At 43.5% G+C, this 14,994-nt stretch overlaps 1 protein-coding gene across 1 annotated transcript in view; it reads right to left on the bottom strand.

The window, feature by feature from the left end:
* Nucleotides 1–1,750: 1,750 nt before the first annotated feature.
* Nucleotides 1,751–14,994, bottom strand: part of Kif24 (kinesin family member 24) — an 86,173-nt gene continuing 72,929 nt past the window's right edge. Inside the window, exons 7-13 of the mRNA XM_004632009.2 lie at nucleotides 12,408–12,529; nucleotides 11,480–11,585; nucleotides 8,657–8,728; nucleotides 6,254–6,363; nucleotides 3,244–5,268; nucleotides 2,496–2,589; nucleotides 1,751–1,997 (exon numbers count right to left, since the gene is read on the bottom strand). Coding sequence (XP_004632066.1) covers nucleotides 1,887–1,997; nucleotides 2,496–2,589; nucleotides 3,244–5,268; nucleotides 6,254–6,363; nucleotides 8,657–8,728; nucleotides 11,480–11,585; nucleotides 12,408–12,529 — 2,640 coding nt within the window. The 3' untranslated portion in view covers nucleotides 1,751–1,886. The remainder of the gene's footprint in view (nucleotides 1,998–2,495; nucleotides 2,590–3,243; nucleotides 5,269–6,253; nucleotides 6,364–8,656; nucleotides 8,729–11,479; nucleotides 11,586–12,407; nucleotides 12,530–14,994) is intronic.

Here is a 14,994-nt window from a genome sequence, read left to right as displayed (position 1 = left end):
TTTGTTTTATATTATGTTGTATCATTAAAGACCTAAACACATAGAATATACAGTCTTCATGAATCTAAAATAATTTGCTAATAACTATTTTGATTCTTCAGAGAGAACTAATAAAAATCTAAAAGTTATATCCTGCTATGGTATCTTCATTATCAAGAGGTATCTTACTGAGGACGGTGGATGGATAGGTGGGTGAGAAAGGGGTTTCCTGGGACTAGGAGGGGGTCTATTTTCTGTCATTTCAGTACTTCCAACTCTTGGCCTAGGGGACCCAAGAGCTAGCCCTCTACTCTGCTGCAACTTTTTGGTTTGCAAAGGCAGGCTCAAACAAGGATCTGTTTAAACCTGACCTACTTGTAATGTATCCAGGCCAAGGACATACGCCTTCCTGCCAGGCTAAACTGTGCAGGTAGGATAGGCTGGCTCTTTAGAAGAGTCACATAGGAAATGAGAAAAATCCTCTTTCCTGTGAGCAGTACCAGGCACTTTTATTATTCCCTATGCCATAGGCAGGACTGGGTTTAGGTGCTTCCCCAGATCACAGTGGTGCTGTTGTATCCAACAGAATACATCCCTGAAATTTCTTGCCTTTCACACACTTTTCATTAGCCCTGAGGCTCTGGGAAGGGTCTCTGGCATTTAGTGACCCAAGTGCAGAGGCGCTGCAGGGCCTGACAACGGAAGCAGGGTGCCCTCTGGTGGTCAAATCGAGCACCATCTGATAGCTCTTGATTAAACTCTTAAAATCTCAAAAGTTCTTTACTTGAAAGAGATGAATGTTACCAAAGTGGGCTTCAAGGCCCGATACAGGAATCACAGGGTGACTCGGTGGCCTCTGAAAGTGATGGGACACCTAAAAGCTGCCTGTTTTCCTTAAGCATTCTGCTAAAAACAGCATTCAGATTAATCCATCTGTCTGAATTTGATGTCAGAAGCTTGGGAGTGGGACAGTGGCCAGCAAGGGTGTCCTAGGAGATAAGCCCAGAAGGTGGACTTGCCTGAGATCTTCTAACCTTAGTTATTCCATAAAGGGAGTAGGAGGTGAGTTAGGAGCCAGGCCTACCACAGAAGCAAGAGGGGTAGCAGGTGCTCTACTACTTCAGTGAAAGAACACAAGAAAAACTAATGTCCTCTTCTGCTTCAAAACTGGATTGCAAGGAGGGGGCCACAAAGGCTGCCCCACATCTGCGAAGACACATCAGGTCAAGGTTCATTCATGTTAAATTTTCAAAAAGGATCTCCAAGCGCAGAGGGGGTGCAACTCAATCTACTGATGCCCTGCTAGCACCCATGTTTTATTTTGGGGCCAATGTATTGTGTGAATTATCTCTAAAGGTAGAAATAATTCAGCCACTGAGTTCAGCCTGTTGTCTTCCCCAGTTTGTGACTTTTTTTTTTTTTTTAATTTTTTGAGACAGAGTCTTGCCAGGTGGTTCAGGTTGGCCTTGAACTCACCATATAGCCCAGGCTGGCCTCACAAGGCAATCTTGCCTCTGCCTCCTGAGTGCTGGGTTACAGGTGTGTGCTACCATGCCCAGCTCTGTGACATCTGACCTGTAGGTTACTACCTCATTCTCTAATCCTCAAAATTAGGAACATCTATGAGTTCCTATCCCCAAATGTGTTCCCACAGACATGGGGTCAACAAAGCAGATGCTCTTTGACCTTCAAACAAAAGGAAGGGTGATAAGGTCCTCAGTTTGGCCCTGCTTTTCTTACATAAGTTCCTGAACTTTGAACAGGAGGGGACAAAGGCCCTAGGGAACAGATTGCAGTGTGTGCAAGAAAGAACTGGACAAGGCTTGCTAAGCCTGACAGCCCTGCACAAGCCTCTCCTATATGGTCCCCACCACTTGTAGTAAGACCTTTTTCTGACAGCTCTTCTCTCAGGGCCTTTGGTAGGTGAGGTACAGCTGCAGCTGGCTCCTCAGACTCTGGATGCACTTGGATTTGAGAACCATGATTTCATCCAGCTGGGTAACAAAGTCTTCAAAATCCTGAAGGAAACAAAGGACAGGTGGAACTTTCACTGTCCTCTGCCAGATCATCTTTTCCAGTCTCTCCACTACAGGAAAGTTTTAAGAACCCAGGAACCATCTGCCTGCTGTTGGAAAACCAAGTTGTTTCGGTACTGAAAGGGCCCACTTCTCTGCCTTCAGGACACTTTACAGGTAGAGAGGGTTTAGGTAGAAATGAAATGCCTTCAGCTCCATCCCCTAGCAAGCAAGCTGGTTACTATTACAGTCCTGGGGAGGAATTCCAGCAAGCCACAGGAAGGCAGGGTGCATACAGCCAGGACACAGGCTGTTGGCAGTGGAGCACCATCTCCCAGCTGTACCTCCAAGCTGTCTCAGGAGTGGCAAGAGGAGGCACAAGGCCTTAATTGTGTGTCACAGCAGAACCTTAATGACATGTACATTGCACATGTACATCAATGGCATCAAACCTAACACGGGCCAATTCCCAACAGCCCCAGTCTAGTCATGACTACTTACATTAGAAGCCAGCTGGCTCACCAGAGTCTCTTCCTTGAAGCCCAGCTCAGCCATTTCATCCAGTTGTTCCCGGTGTGCATGGATGACCACCTGCCTGAGAATGCCAGAGAGGAAACTGTGATCCTCCTCAGGCACAGCTTTCTGCAACTGAGACTTGTTTCCAGCTTGGATTTGACCAGGGTTGGCTCACCCCTCCCCTTCTTCCTTGTTTTCTTGGCACTAGTTAAGGGAGACAGGACCTTTCCAAGCTGTCCCTGCTGCAACTATGGTGGCTAGAACTGACTGTTTCTCCTCCATGAGCACTGCCAGTATCCCACAACTTTGCCCTGAGGAAAGTTGTCAAGGCTGTGACTACTGCAGACACAAGGTCTACTCTCATTTCCATTTCCTGTGGAAGTTCCAGGACCCAATGCAGGGGATATGAGCTAGAAGCAGAAGGGTCTGCTCTTTGTCAGGCTGTAATAATGGGCAGACAGTGGAGCAGCGACTGTCTACCTGGGGAGCAAGCTGCTTCCTAAGCCCTGCTGCATGGCCTTCTCTTTATGGCAGAATATTCAACTGGGTAGAGTGGGGATGCTAAAGGGGGTCATCTTTTTTATGAAGCAAGGTTTGGTAAATTGCTAAAATGCCCAGGCTGGGTTTGAACCTGGTGATCATCTGGCCTCAGCCCCCAAGACTGCTGGGATTATAGGCATGCAGCGCAATGGGTGGCTGCACAGCTCATCTTAGGGAGAAAAGTCCAACTTACTGTGCTTGCTCCAGGGTGGGCTGAGTCAGTGTCCCTGAAGTCCTGGCAGAGCAGCTGGGAACCAGGCGAGAGTCTGGTGATACCAAGCACCTTGACACTGGCCTATGCTTGAGCCATGTGATGTCCTCATGGTTGCAAGGCAACTTGACAGGGTCTGTGGTTAAACTGAGCTCCTGCCAACTGAGCCCCCTAAGATATTTTCTATCCTGGCCCCAGGGCTGGTCAGCCACATCACAACTTCCCATTTGCTGGGCAAGTGCAGATCCAGAATGGTGTATCCCAGTTCGTGTGGCAGAGGAGGGCTTTCCCAGGAAATTCCACCAGCCATCCAGCCCAGTCTCCTCAGCATCGGTACCATACTTCTCACTGCTCAGAAGTTCTTGGGAGAAGAGCTCGGGCTCCCTGCTCTGGCAGGGCTGTCTCTGGTCAGCCTCCCTACTGGGCAGCTTGTCAGGTGGCTCATGACGAATGGGTGATGGGGACAAAGCTGGAAGGTCACCTCCAGGCTTGTTGTCAGGGGGAGAGGAGGAGAGCCACAGGTGCCCAGTGGCTGAAGACCCTGGCAAAGCTGCCTCTTGGTGGTCAGGTAACACTGTGTGGCCCACAGGTGGCACCCCTGTGCTCTCTGCCACGAGACTGTGCACAACCCTGTCTTGGGCCAGCTGCTCCAGAGAAGACCCTGCAATGTGGGATAGAGAGAAAGAGGAACCATCTTCCAGGGATGGCAAGCTGCCCTCCGGCTCTCTAGGAGCCTCACTTCCGCAGGTGTCCTGACTGAGTTCTGTGACTGGGCCATCACTTCTTTTCTGGGTATATACAAAGTTGACCTGTGAGCAGGGAGGCTTCTCTGCCGGCGTGTCTCTGGGAGCTACCTCTGAGGAGGTACAGTCCTCTTCTCGGCTCCAGTCTAAGTGCAGCTTACTTGGGCTGTGGCGATGACTGAATGTTGGTCTGTGGCCTAGTGGGTCCCCAGGGTACACCCAGCTTTCAGCTAGAGCATTCTCATCTCCATCTGTCCTGGAGCTAAAACACAGACTCTGCTGCCTTTCTGCCACTTGCTCTTCTGGCCTCTGCTCTCCCTTCTGATGAAGGAAGAAAGAGCTTGCGCTCTTCTCCAGCGTGCTTCTCTGCTTTGTAGTCCTTTGGCTGGAGATGTGTGAAAAAGAATCTTCGCTGAAGTCACTGTCATCAAGGTCCTCGCCCTGAGTGCCATCCTGGCTCTCAGAGCAAGCATGGATGATAGGAGCCTCGTTCTGAAGCGGGCCCTCTGGGGTCCTGTACTGGCATAAGAATCTTTCCAGTGGTTGGTATTTTAACTTCTGTTGGAGGAGAGGTGGCTGCTGGAACTGCTGGTGATAGAAACGCAAATGCTCCTCCCTTTCCTTCTGATGTGCAGGAATGTGTGTCCAAGCTTCAGCTGCAGGCCTGGCAGGTAAGCCTGCCTTGCTGCTCCGACTGCCTTCTGCTAAGCGGTGGCTGCTGCCAGAGAAGAGCTCAAGGCGAGCCACAAGCTGCTTCTGTACTGGCTGCACAGTCTGTACCTTCTTGCACTTCGGGGGCAGCTTACCACGTGCCGGGCCTTCTCCTGGGCCTGAGATCCTGCGCCCCCAAGCAAGTGAAGTCTTGTTGACAATGTGACTTTTCTCAAAGTACAATGGTACTGATTCTTCTGCTCTTTTGGCCAAATGTCCAGAGTGCATGGTTTCTTTGACAGAGCCAGTCTGCATGGCCCACTCTTGAGGAAGACTCCCTCTGGAGCTGCCCCTTTTACCGGGGATCTTAGGTACAGAAGCACAAGGAATGTTGGGTGAGTGGCTAGCCAGAGGTTGGGACTTTCCTTTTGTGGAGCCAGGTGTCACTGTGACTGCCTGCTGAAACCCCAGCTTGACTTTTTTTGGAGAACACTTGTCCCCTGGCAGGGCTACAGGAGAGCTCTGAATCCTTTTTGGAGAGGCATTCCCAGATATCTGATTTCGACTGGTAGCTGAAGTGCAGCATTTAATGCCTTTCTTTAGCTCTTTGACCCTGTAAATAACCATTGAATGTTAAATGTATATTCTTGTAGATTTTGCAATCCCTGTTCTATAGCTTTCAGGGCAACAAAAAACTAGCAAAAACATTACAAGGATTGGGAGGTTTTATTAGGGAGAAAGTAAGAACAAAAGAGTATATTCTATTTTAGTATGAACTATCCCTCTGTATTTGAATTTGAAAAAAAACAGCAACTTCTCTGAGGATATAAGCATACAGCCAACATTCATGATTAGGAGTTCTAGAAATTACCACAGCTCCATGAGGGACAAAATGGGGACATGAGTCTTATGATTGTACTATGTTCATGTAAGGCCCGTTCTATGCTTCCTGAGGATGAAGCAACTCAAGAGTTAATTTCTATTACTCACTGCAATTTGACAAAGGCCTCTTTCCTACAAACTACCCTGATTAGGTTCCTCTGGGAAAATGAGTTCCATTCAACCTGCTGGGTATTTCAGGAAGCCAAACCTCCAGAAACAAGCAGGACTGTGCAGATTCTATTAAGGGAAAAATGATTTGTGTATTCCTAGGCTTTCTCAACCTTCACACAACTGACATTTTGCACCAAGTAGTTCTTTCTTGTAGGGGACTATGTGGTGTACTGTAGGCTGCTTAGCAGCATCCTTGGTCTCTACTCACTAGACACCAGTAGCACCTGTCCTCCTCAAGACAGTTGATATATTAGCAAGTGTAGGAGATACATGTGGACACAACATAGAGGATGTCTGCAGATGCCAAAGTCAGCTCTGACCAGGCAGTCAAGAGGTCTCTGCCACTCTTGCAAAAGCAAGACTGACAAAAAACAAGATTCTTAAAATCACCATCTGCTCCAAGAAGGTTGTGGAGTTCAACATCAGGTGCATGTGTGTGTGAGGTGTGTGTGTGTGTGTGTGTGTGCATGCGTAACACACACACACACACACACACACACACACACACACACACACACCCCACGACCATCTGGGAGACAACTTACCGGTCAGCATAGCGCAAGGTATTCAGAGTATGTTCAGTGGCCACATGGCTTGGTGAGATGTTCGCAATCATGCAAGTTCTGGCATTGCCAATAAAAGAGTCCTTCAGAACCTGTCCAAACCAGAAGGTTGGTCAATAAATGAAGTAAACTAACATAGGGCACACTGGTTACTTTTTGTTGTTTGAGACAAGGTTTCACTACATAACTTAGGCTGGCCTTGAATTCATTATTCAGGTCCAGGCTGGCCTCCATCTTGTAGCGATCCTCCTGTCTCAGCCTCCCAAGTACTGGGATTACAAGGCATGTGCTACCACACCTGGCCTTGACTACTTATTATGAGCAGAACAATGGGCCATAACAAGGACAGTGCACTCTGTATAAAGAAAAAAAAAAAAAAAAAAGACCAATAAACAGAAAAAAGTGCTCACTTCACTAATCAAAGAATTGTAAACAAACCATTACAAAAGTAGTATTTTTTTAATCCATAAGATTTTTATGAAATTTTTCTGTCCTAGTGAAGGTCCAGGGAAATGGGCACTTTACTACACTGCTATATCACATACCTGGCATAAGCTCTCAGAGGCCAGTGTGACAATATGTAACCAGAGATAAAGAATACGGACATTACTGGTTTGACAGTCACCCTTCTAGAATTTCCCAGGGCTTTCACACTGAGCTATATCCCCAACCCTGGCTTTCTGAGGCAGTCTCAATGTGTAGTTCAGGATGGCCTTGAACTCACTACATTGCCCAGGCTGACCTTGAACTTGTAATGATCCTCCTGCCTCAGCCTCCCAAGTGCTGGGATTCTAGGTGTGCACCACTATGCCTGGCTTTTTTACTTTATCCCAAGGAGTTAATTGCTCATTTGGTTAAAAGACAAAAGGATGTACCAGATATTAATTATAGCATTATTTATAATAATAAATTTATGAACAATCTAGAAGTCTATAAATCAGATAAACTAGTTATAAACTGAGCACATTATAACCACTAAGATGATTATGTCCATCTGTACTTGAGAACATAGGAAAGACATTTAAAACAAATCTTTGAATGCTAAAGCATATGACTCCATGACTAAGTGGATCTGTATGTGCCAGAGATGCTCACTAACCTGCCAGCAGTTACCACTGGGGTGTGGCAGAATTTTACAATAAATGAGCCTTTTCTATATACTTGTACATACTGTTGGAATTACTGCTCTCTAAATAAATAGGAACACATTTTTCTGGGCATGGGAACTTATTTTGGAAATAATTAGGCCAATGTCAGAAGGAGGACTAACCACCCAGGTTTCTGGTCCCTTGTTTGAGAAGACACAATTGAACTCACAGATCACCAATTCTGACAATTATGGAGTACATTACTGTAGGTTCTACCCCAGGTGACATAAGTGTCTTCACAGATGTGTGCACCTATACAGACTACTCCCCAGGCTGTACTCTAGTGGCTACTACAGATGCTGATTTAATATGTACCGGTGTTTCCCAGACATTTTCAGGACAGACAGAAAAAAGGCCAGGTGTGGTGGTGCACACCTATAATCCCAGTACTTGGGAGGCTGAGGAGGCAGGATCACTGTAAGTTTGGGGCCAGCATAGGCTACAGAGTGAATTCAAGGCCAGCGTGAACTGCACAGTGAGAACCTGTCTCAAAAAACCAAAAAATAGAAAAATAAAGAAATACAAAGGAGAAAAACAGAAGAAGTAAAATACCTATATTTTCACCGCTCAGAATAATCAGTTAATACTAGCATAATTTTTCTGGGTTTCTCCTTCCTTTTTGTTTTTTGAGACAGGGTCTCACTATGTAGCTCAGGCTGGCCTTGAGCTTATAGCAATTCTCCTGCTTCAGCTTCCCCAGTGCTAGAATGATAAGCATATATACTACCATGCCTAGCTCCATTCTCTTTTTAAACTTTTTCCTTAAAATAGGAAGGGAGGATGAAAGGGAGGGTAGGGAATTTTTTTGACACAAGTCTTGCTAAGTTGCCCAGGTGGAATTTGAACTTGTGATCTCCCTATCTTAACTTCCCTCTGTGCTGAGGTTGCAGGCATGCACTACTGGGCCTTACTAATAGAGTTTTGGATTGTTTTGTTTTGTTTTTTAAGATGGGTTCTGCTATGCTACCCATGCTGGTCTCAAATTTACAGATGCAAGTGGTCCTCTTGCCTCAGCTTAGAGTAACTGAACTATGGGGAGGCACCTTCTGGCAATAAGGTTTCTTTACCTGGAAACAAATAGAAAAGTGGTGACCAGAAGAGCAGAGCTGCCTTGACTGAATGAACAAAGGAATGTAAGAAGGAAAATGAGTAAAACAGAACAACTCAAGGTTCATTTTTTTTTTTTTTTTAAAGGAGAGATTTAGTTTAGCTCACAAAGGCTCACATTTGACTTTACCTGAGTTAGTTTGCTCTGCCTGAAGGGAGTATGGGTGTGCTCCTGGTCTAATGCTCGGATACATTCCTTCAGCTGCAAAGTGGGAGAATTGAATATCCATGTAAAGCGAGTAATAGATAGATACTACATCTGTAGGAAACTTGTTTTTCTTAAATAAACCATACTTGGGAAACTCCCCAAAAAGAAGTCAAAATGCCCTCGATTTTCTGTTCACAAGTAAAACTAAGCAAACTAGAAAACATCATTCTGTTCTGCCAAGCTACAACTTTCCTATCTAGGCTATGATCTTGGGTTGCCCTGAACTGATACGAAGAACAGGACTTGAGTCCCAGAGTCCAAGACATGGCCTGCTTCCTTTCTTTCCTTACAATCGTCCCAACTATGGACATACTCAAGCAAAGAAATTATCTTACCCTTTTCTTACTCTCCTACATGGACATCTACTAGTGTACACTCCAGTGTAGATTGAGGTACAAATTCTCTAAGTAGGGCAGGAGAAATTCTAAAGTCAGAGAGGCACTGAAAAATTACCTAAGTTCACTCCTTTTTTTTTTTTTTTTTCGGTACTGGGAATCGAAATTGGGACTTTGCGTTTGCCAGGCAGGCAGTTATGTCACTGAGCTACTCCAGCCCTTTACCCCTTATTTTCAAAAGTAGGAAGTGTGGCCTAATGACAAGGGCATGTCTTCTTAGTGAGAAGTGCTCACTGTCCATCAGCAGGGCTAGCAGGGCCTGCATGCGTGGCTCTTCAGGGGCAACTGCCCATCAGAAATAGTGATGGGAGTGGGAAATGCAGGATGATGAGGGGAGCCCTGCTACTTTCTGAGTCAGTCATCTAGACTTAAAGGCAGTAAATGAAAAGGGAAGAAAGAAAAGGATGTAATGCCTTGGAAGTATCAGTGTACTGGGTCCCCCACAATAGGAAATTAACCTTAAGAGTTAGCTGTGGTTGTGCTTAGCACAATCAGAGGTCAATTGCTGCCCCACTTTTATCCAGGAAGGTACAGGATATAAATGGTACAAGACAGTATTTTTCTTTATTAAAAATCAACCCAATAGCACTAGGAAGATTCTCTAAAAGGGATGAACAGGTAACCAGCCTCTGCCCCTAAGTTATACTTGCCCCTTATATACTCAAACCTAAGTGTGGCTATCAATACTTAGGAGTCATTGGGTCCTTTTCAGCCCTGCTGAAATTAGAATTAGAATGGAGTGGTCAACAAACACTAAGACAGAGGTAAGGGAAATAAGAGAGAAACAAGGGGCTCTTTGGCATATGGTATATCTCACAAAACTTTTTTTTTTTTTTAAACAGGGTCTTGCTGTATAGTTCAGGCTAGCCTTGAACTCACTATGGAGTCTAGTTTGACCTCAAACTCATTATCATCGTCTTGCCTCAGCTTCCCAATTGCTAGATTTACAGGCATACTCCACCATGCCTGGCCAAAACATGAGTTTGGTTGTGCTCTAGAAGGTCTGTTCCCAGGACCCTCTCCATACTATTGATAAAGTGAAGTCCCAAGGGCCATATGATTTCATAAATATAACCTTATAGGTTTCTCCCCAACCACCCCTCATTTCAGGATTGAACTAAAGGCCTTCATGCTGAGCTATAACCCCAGGTTTTATTTATTAATTTCTGAGACAGGGTCTTACTAAGTCACTAAATTGCCCAGATTGGGCTTGAACTTATAATTCTCCTGTCTTCACTTCTCATGGTGGTGGTGTGGTTACAGGCATGTACCATGCTCAGCTATCTCCAGGTTTCATAGTTCATTTATGGACCAGACTTTAAGATATCAGGACCAAACAATTTTAGTTAGATGTATAGACCCATGGCCAGTATATTCAACTCACTTTGCCTGAGAATCCTAATCTAAAAGGTGAGAAAAAGAGAATTTATTGTTAGCTTATAGTAAATGCTAACAATATATTAGTTTCAGGGCTCCTTGGAGAAATGGTTGATGGCAAATGAAGTGACTGATAATTATACATTTTATCTTACCCACTATATCCGAAGTATTACTTTGCCATGTAATGAAAAAAAATATCAATGAGATATTTGCATGCTGCTTCTTTTTTTTTTTTTTGTGGAACTGGGGATTGAACTCAGGTCCTTGCAAAAATGGTTGATGGCAAATGAAGTGACTGATAATTATACATTTTATCTTACCCACTATATCCGAAGTATTACTTTGCCATGTAATGAAAAAAAATATCAATGAGATATTTGCATGCTGCTTCTTTTTTTTTTTTTTTTGGAACTGGGGATTGAACTCAGGTCCTTGCAAGTACATGCTTCTTTTGGGCAATAACGTTGTTAAAATCCAGAGTATGTTTATAGCACATCTCAAATCACATTAGCTATGTTGCACAGCAGAGTACAGATTTAACCATTTTATAGGAAATATGCAGGATAGAATAACATGTCAAACATCAACAGGGGAAGGCACTCAGGGAGCCATGTCCAGAATGTGGAAAATCTTATAGGGCAAATAATTCAATTTGTTAAAGAAAACAAATACACTGATAATATGAGAAAGAAAAAAAGGAGGAAGAAGTGATATGGGATACTATTTGTACCATGATTTGAACAATTCAGCTATAAAAAGGAGTTACGTGAACTCAGGAGAAATTATAATACTGGATAAAAGATATATATGGTAATACTATGAGGGATATGTTAAAAAACTGTCCATATCTTCGAGATATATAATGGTATGTCAGCATGAGTGCTGCTCTATGGGTTCCACCCAACTTATTTTGGCTGCATGCCAGGGGCAAAATCTCTCAACAACGATTTTTAGATTTTCAGCAACTTACAGCCAGAAGACTCTGGTTTATTTCTGCACCTTCCATCTTTGTCTGTCTGTCTGAATCCTTGGCGTCTGCTGCTCTTTCACTGCCAGCCAAGTCAATGAAAGAGATCCTAGAGAAAAGAGCCCAGTTACTTCCTCAAGGCTTTGGTTTATTTTTACACCATTACACATTGTGTGACCTCAGGAAGAAATTAGCACTGGATCATCCTCAGCAAAGAAAAGACATTCATGTCGATTTTCCAAAAACATCATAAATTTCTGATCTGTCTGGTGATGCTGGCATCATTCACTCAGACACTTCCGTCAGTTCTAATCATCTATAAGAAGTGTGAGTGAAATTAATAAAACATTCTTTTCAAGAATGACCACAATACAAATCACTTAGATGATCACTTACATAATTATATAGAAACTTCTGTGGGCTGCTTTCCAGAAAGAAAAGAAGAAAAAGAAAGAAAAGAAAAGAAAGGAAAAAAGGAGAATAGGAAAATAAAGCAGACTAATTACTCAGAGGTTAGATAGGCTCATCCATCAGTGTGGCAGAGTTTGCAAAGACAGCACTGGAGAAGCAATGAACATATCTAATTGTCTTATGGTTTCTTTCAAGAATGGATTAATCCTCCAACTCCTTTATGGCAAGTAAGCTCTCTGAGACGCATTCCCTGCTGTTTCTCTGCTGATACTGTGTTTCAGGTTAGAAGCAATCAATGTCCCTTTGAATAACTAAAGGGTGACTAACAATAGGTCATTACTTCATGGTTAATCAACTGATGGCACTTTAGTACAATGATTTATTTCAAGGCTAACAACACGACTCTATATCCCCAAAATGGAGACTCTGTGATAGTAAAGCCCTGTTGTTGGTAACAAATATTTCAAAGTCATACTGAAGAAAGGCAGATAATACAGTTCCCTGCATATTTCCAGCTCACCTGCCAAATGTCCTCTTGGCTGAATCTTTGATCTGAATCTGAATGACAGCATGGGAGCGGGAGGAATCTGCATTAACTCCAGTGGCCCCGGTGCTGCGCTCCTTGCTGCCCTTTGAGATCATCTGAAAATAAAATCCACAGGATGACTTCCCCAAGGAATAAACAAAGCCTGCTGGCTCCGAAGAGTTGGCTAAGTAAGCAACAGAGACCAGATACATAATTTTGTCAGCATATTGCAGTTTTTCTGTCCAGGTGGAAAGCTGCCCAAACACTAAATCACAGAGTAAGTACCCAAAGGCAATGAAATATGGAATACTAATCTTGTGGGAGAACATTCAATAGCTCAAGAACTAATTTACTTCTTGATCTCATATAGTCTTTTTAATATCTTTGATGGATTTAGCCTAACTAAAATCCCCACGGTATAACTTGGCTCCAAAGCAAGATCTCATAATACTCATCCATCTTAGTACTGTATCTGAAATAAAGAACAGAATATGCATCCCAGAATGACTGATCACATCCACCTGTTCTGCCAGGAAACAGGCATGAAGGAGGCCTGGCCTGTTGTGCAGGAACAGGGAAGTGATGAGCTATTTCAATTATCATAAAGCTCATAAATCCCCTTAAGACAACTCCTCCCCCACCCCCAAGTGGGGTTAAAGAGTAACTGGGTTCCTTTGACCCCAACAGAACACAGAAGGGATGGTAAAGTCTCAGGATTGGGCTCTAGCTACTGAAAACACAACCAAGAAATTTTATTTATTTATTCATTTATTCGGTACAGGGTCTCGCTATGCAGCTCAGACTCGTGGGCTACCACACCCAGTTTCAGAGGCTGGCATGTGCACTGGATCGAACCTGGGTCCTTGCACTTGCCATGCAGGCGCCCAGACCACTGAGCTATCTCCCTGGCCCCCACTAACAGGAAATGAACATGCTGTCTTGATTTTGGATAGGTAGAGGGGTGCTGATTACCAGAAAAGCAAAAAACTGATCAGATGTGATGGAACACTCAGGGACTTGCTGTGAGTTCAAGGCCAACCTGAACTACATAGCTAGACCCTTCCTCAACACCCCTCCCTCAGAAACAAACCAAAACTAAAAATCTTTGAAGAACATTATTTGATAGGTTTCTCATAACAGCCATTTTTTTTTCTTTTTTCTTTTTTTTAATGTATTGGGTATAGGGTTTCACTTCACAGCTTGAACTTGTAGCGATCTTCCTGTTTTCAGCCTCCCTAGAGCTGGGATTACAGGCATGCATGACCACATCTGGTTTCGGTGGCCAGCTTGGTGTACCCAGGGCAGGGCAGGCACAGCGTGCGGTACTAAGGATTGAACCCAGGCCCTTGTGCTTGTCGAAGCAGGTGCTTAGACCACTGAGATATTTTCATGGCCCTGTCCATTATGTTTTATTCTAAAGTGTGTGTGATTTCTACTACACTGTGGGACACTTATGATAAATTCATTTATTGTACAGTGAATTAAGAAATCCTATTTTATTTTTTTCTCAAATTGTTCAAAATTTAAATTTTATTGAACATAGCCAGTTTCCAAATTAAACAGTCCAAAAGTCTAAAGGGCCAAACTTTGACAACAGACCTCAAAATATCAAGTAGGATCAGGTGTCTTTAAAAAGTTTAACAAGGACAGCAGGTAATAGAACCTCTCGGGGACTTCAAATTGAAATATCTGGAAAATAAAAACTTGTAAATAAAACAAAAAAGTAAATCTCTGGGAGATAACAGGAAAACTACATAGAAACAAAAAACTGAAGACAGTGCAGCAAGAAGAATGATGCCCTGGGAGGGGACCTGTGTCCACCAACACAAACGACATGTGAGATCCTCCAATATGATGTGCAGTGGCAAGCTTTTCCTACAGCTTTTCGAACCATTCTTGGTCTTCCATCCTCTGAGTTAGCAACTGCTTTTTTCCTGTCCTCTACCTTGTTTATATATACAATAATATATACAAACAAAACTAATTAATTAATCAACCTAATTTAAAAACAGGCATTGAAAGCCTAGTATGACTGTGTAGTCCCAGTTCCAAAAGATTGCTTGAACCTTGGAGTTTAAAACAAACCTGGGTAACACACTGAAACTCCTATCTCAAAAAGGAAAACAAAAAGCCTACAGGCAAAGGATTTGAACATCTGTTTCTTAAAAGAAGTTATAATAACCAATAAGCACATGAAAGGTTACTCCATATCTCTAGCCACTAAAAAATGAAATCAAAATAAACATAACAAGGAGAAACCGATTCACACTCAGTAGGAAAGCATATATCCATCAGTATAGGATGAGGTGAAATTGCACTGCCTGTGTATTGTTTTATTATTTATTTATAAAGCTTAATTTCCCCCCCCCCCCGATACTGGGAATTGAACTCAGGATCTTGTATTTGCCAGGCAAGCACTTATTCTACTGAGTTATCTCCCTGGCCCCCTGTGTTTTATTTATTTATTTATTTATTTTTAATTTATTTATGTGTGTGTGGCCAGCTCAGCCCACCAGGGGGCGGGGCTGGCTGGCATGTGGTACTGGGGGATTGAACCACGGTCCCTGTGCTTTGCTAAGTT

This window comes from Octodon degus, unplaced genomic scaffold, assembly GCF_000260255.1.
Source record: "Octodon degus isolate 3935 unplaced genomic scaffold, OctDeg1.0 scaffold00045, whole genome shotgun sequence".
Classification (NCBI taxonomy): domain Eukaryota; kingdom Metazoa; phylum Chordata; class Mammalia; order Rodentia; family Octodontidae; genus Octodon; species Octodon degus.
The sequence above is the reverse complement of the archived record's forward strand: the minus strand, read 5'-3'. Positions and strand labels throughout refer to the sequence as shown.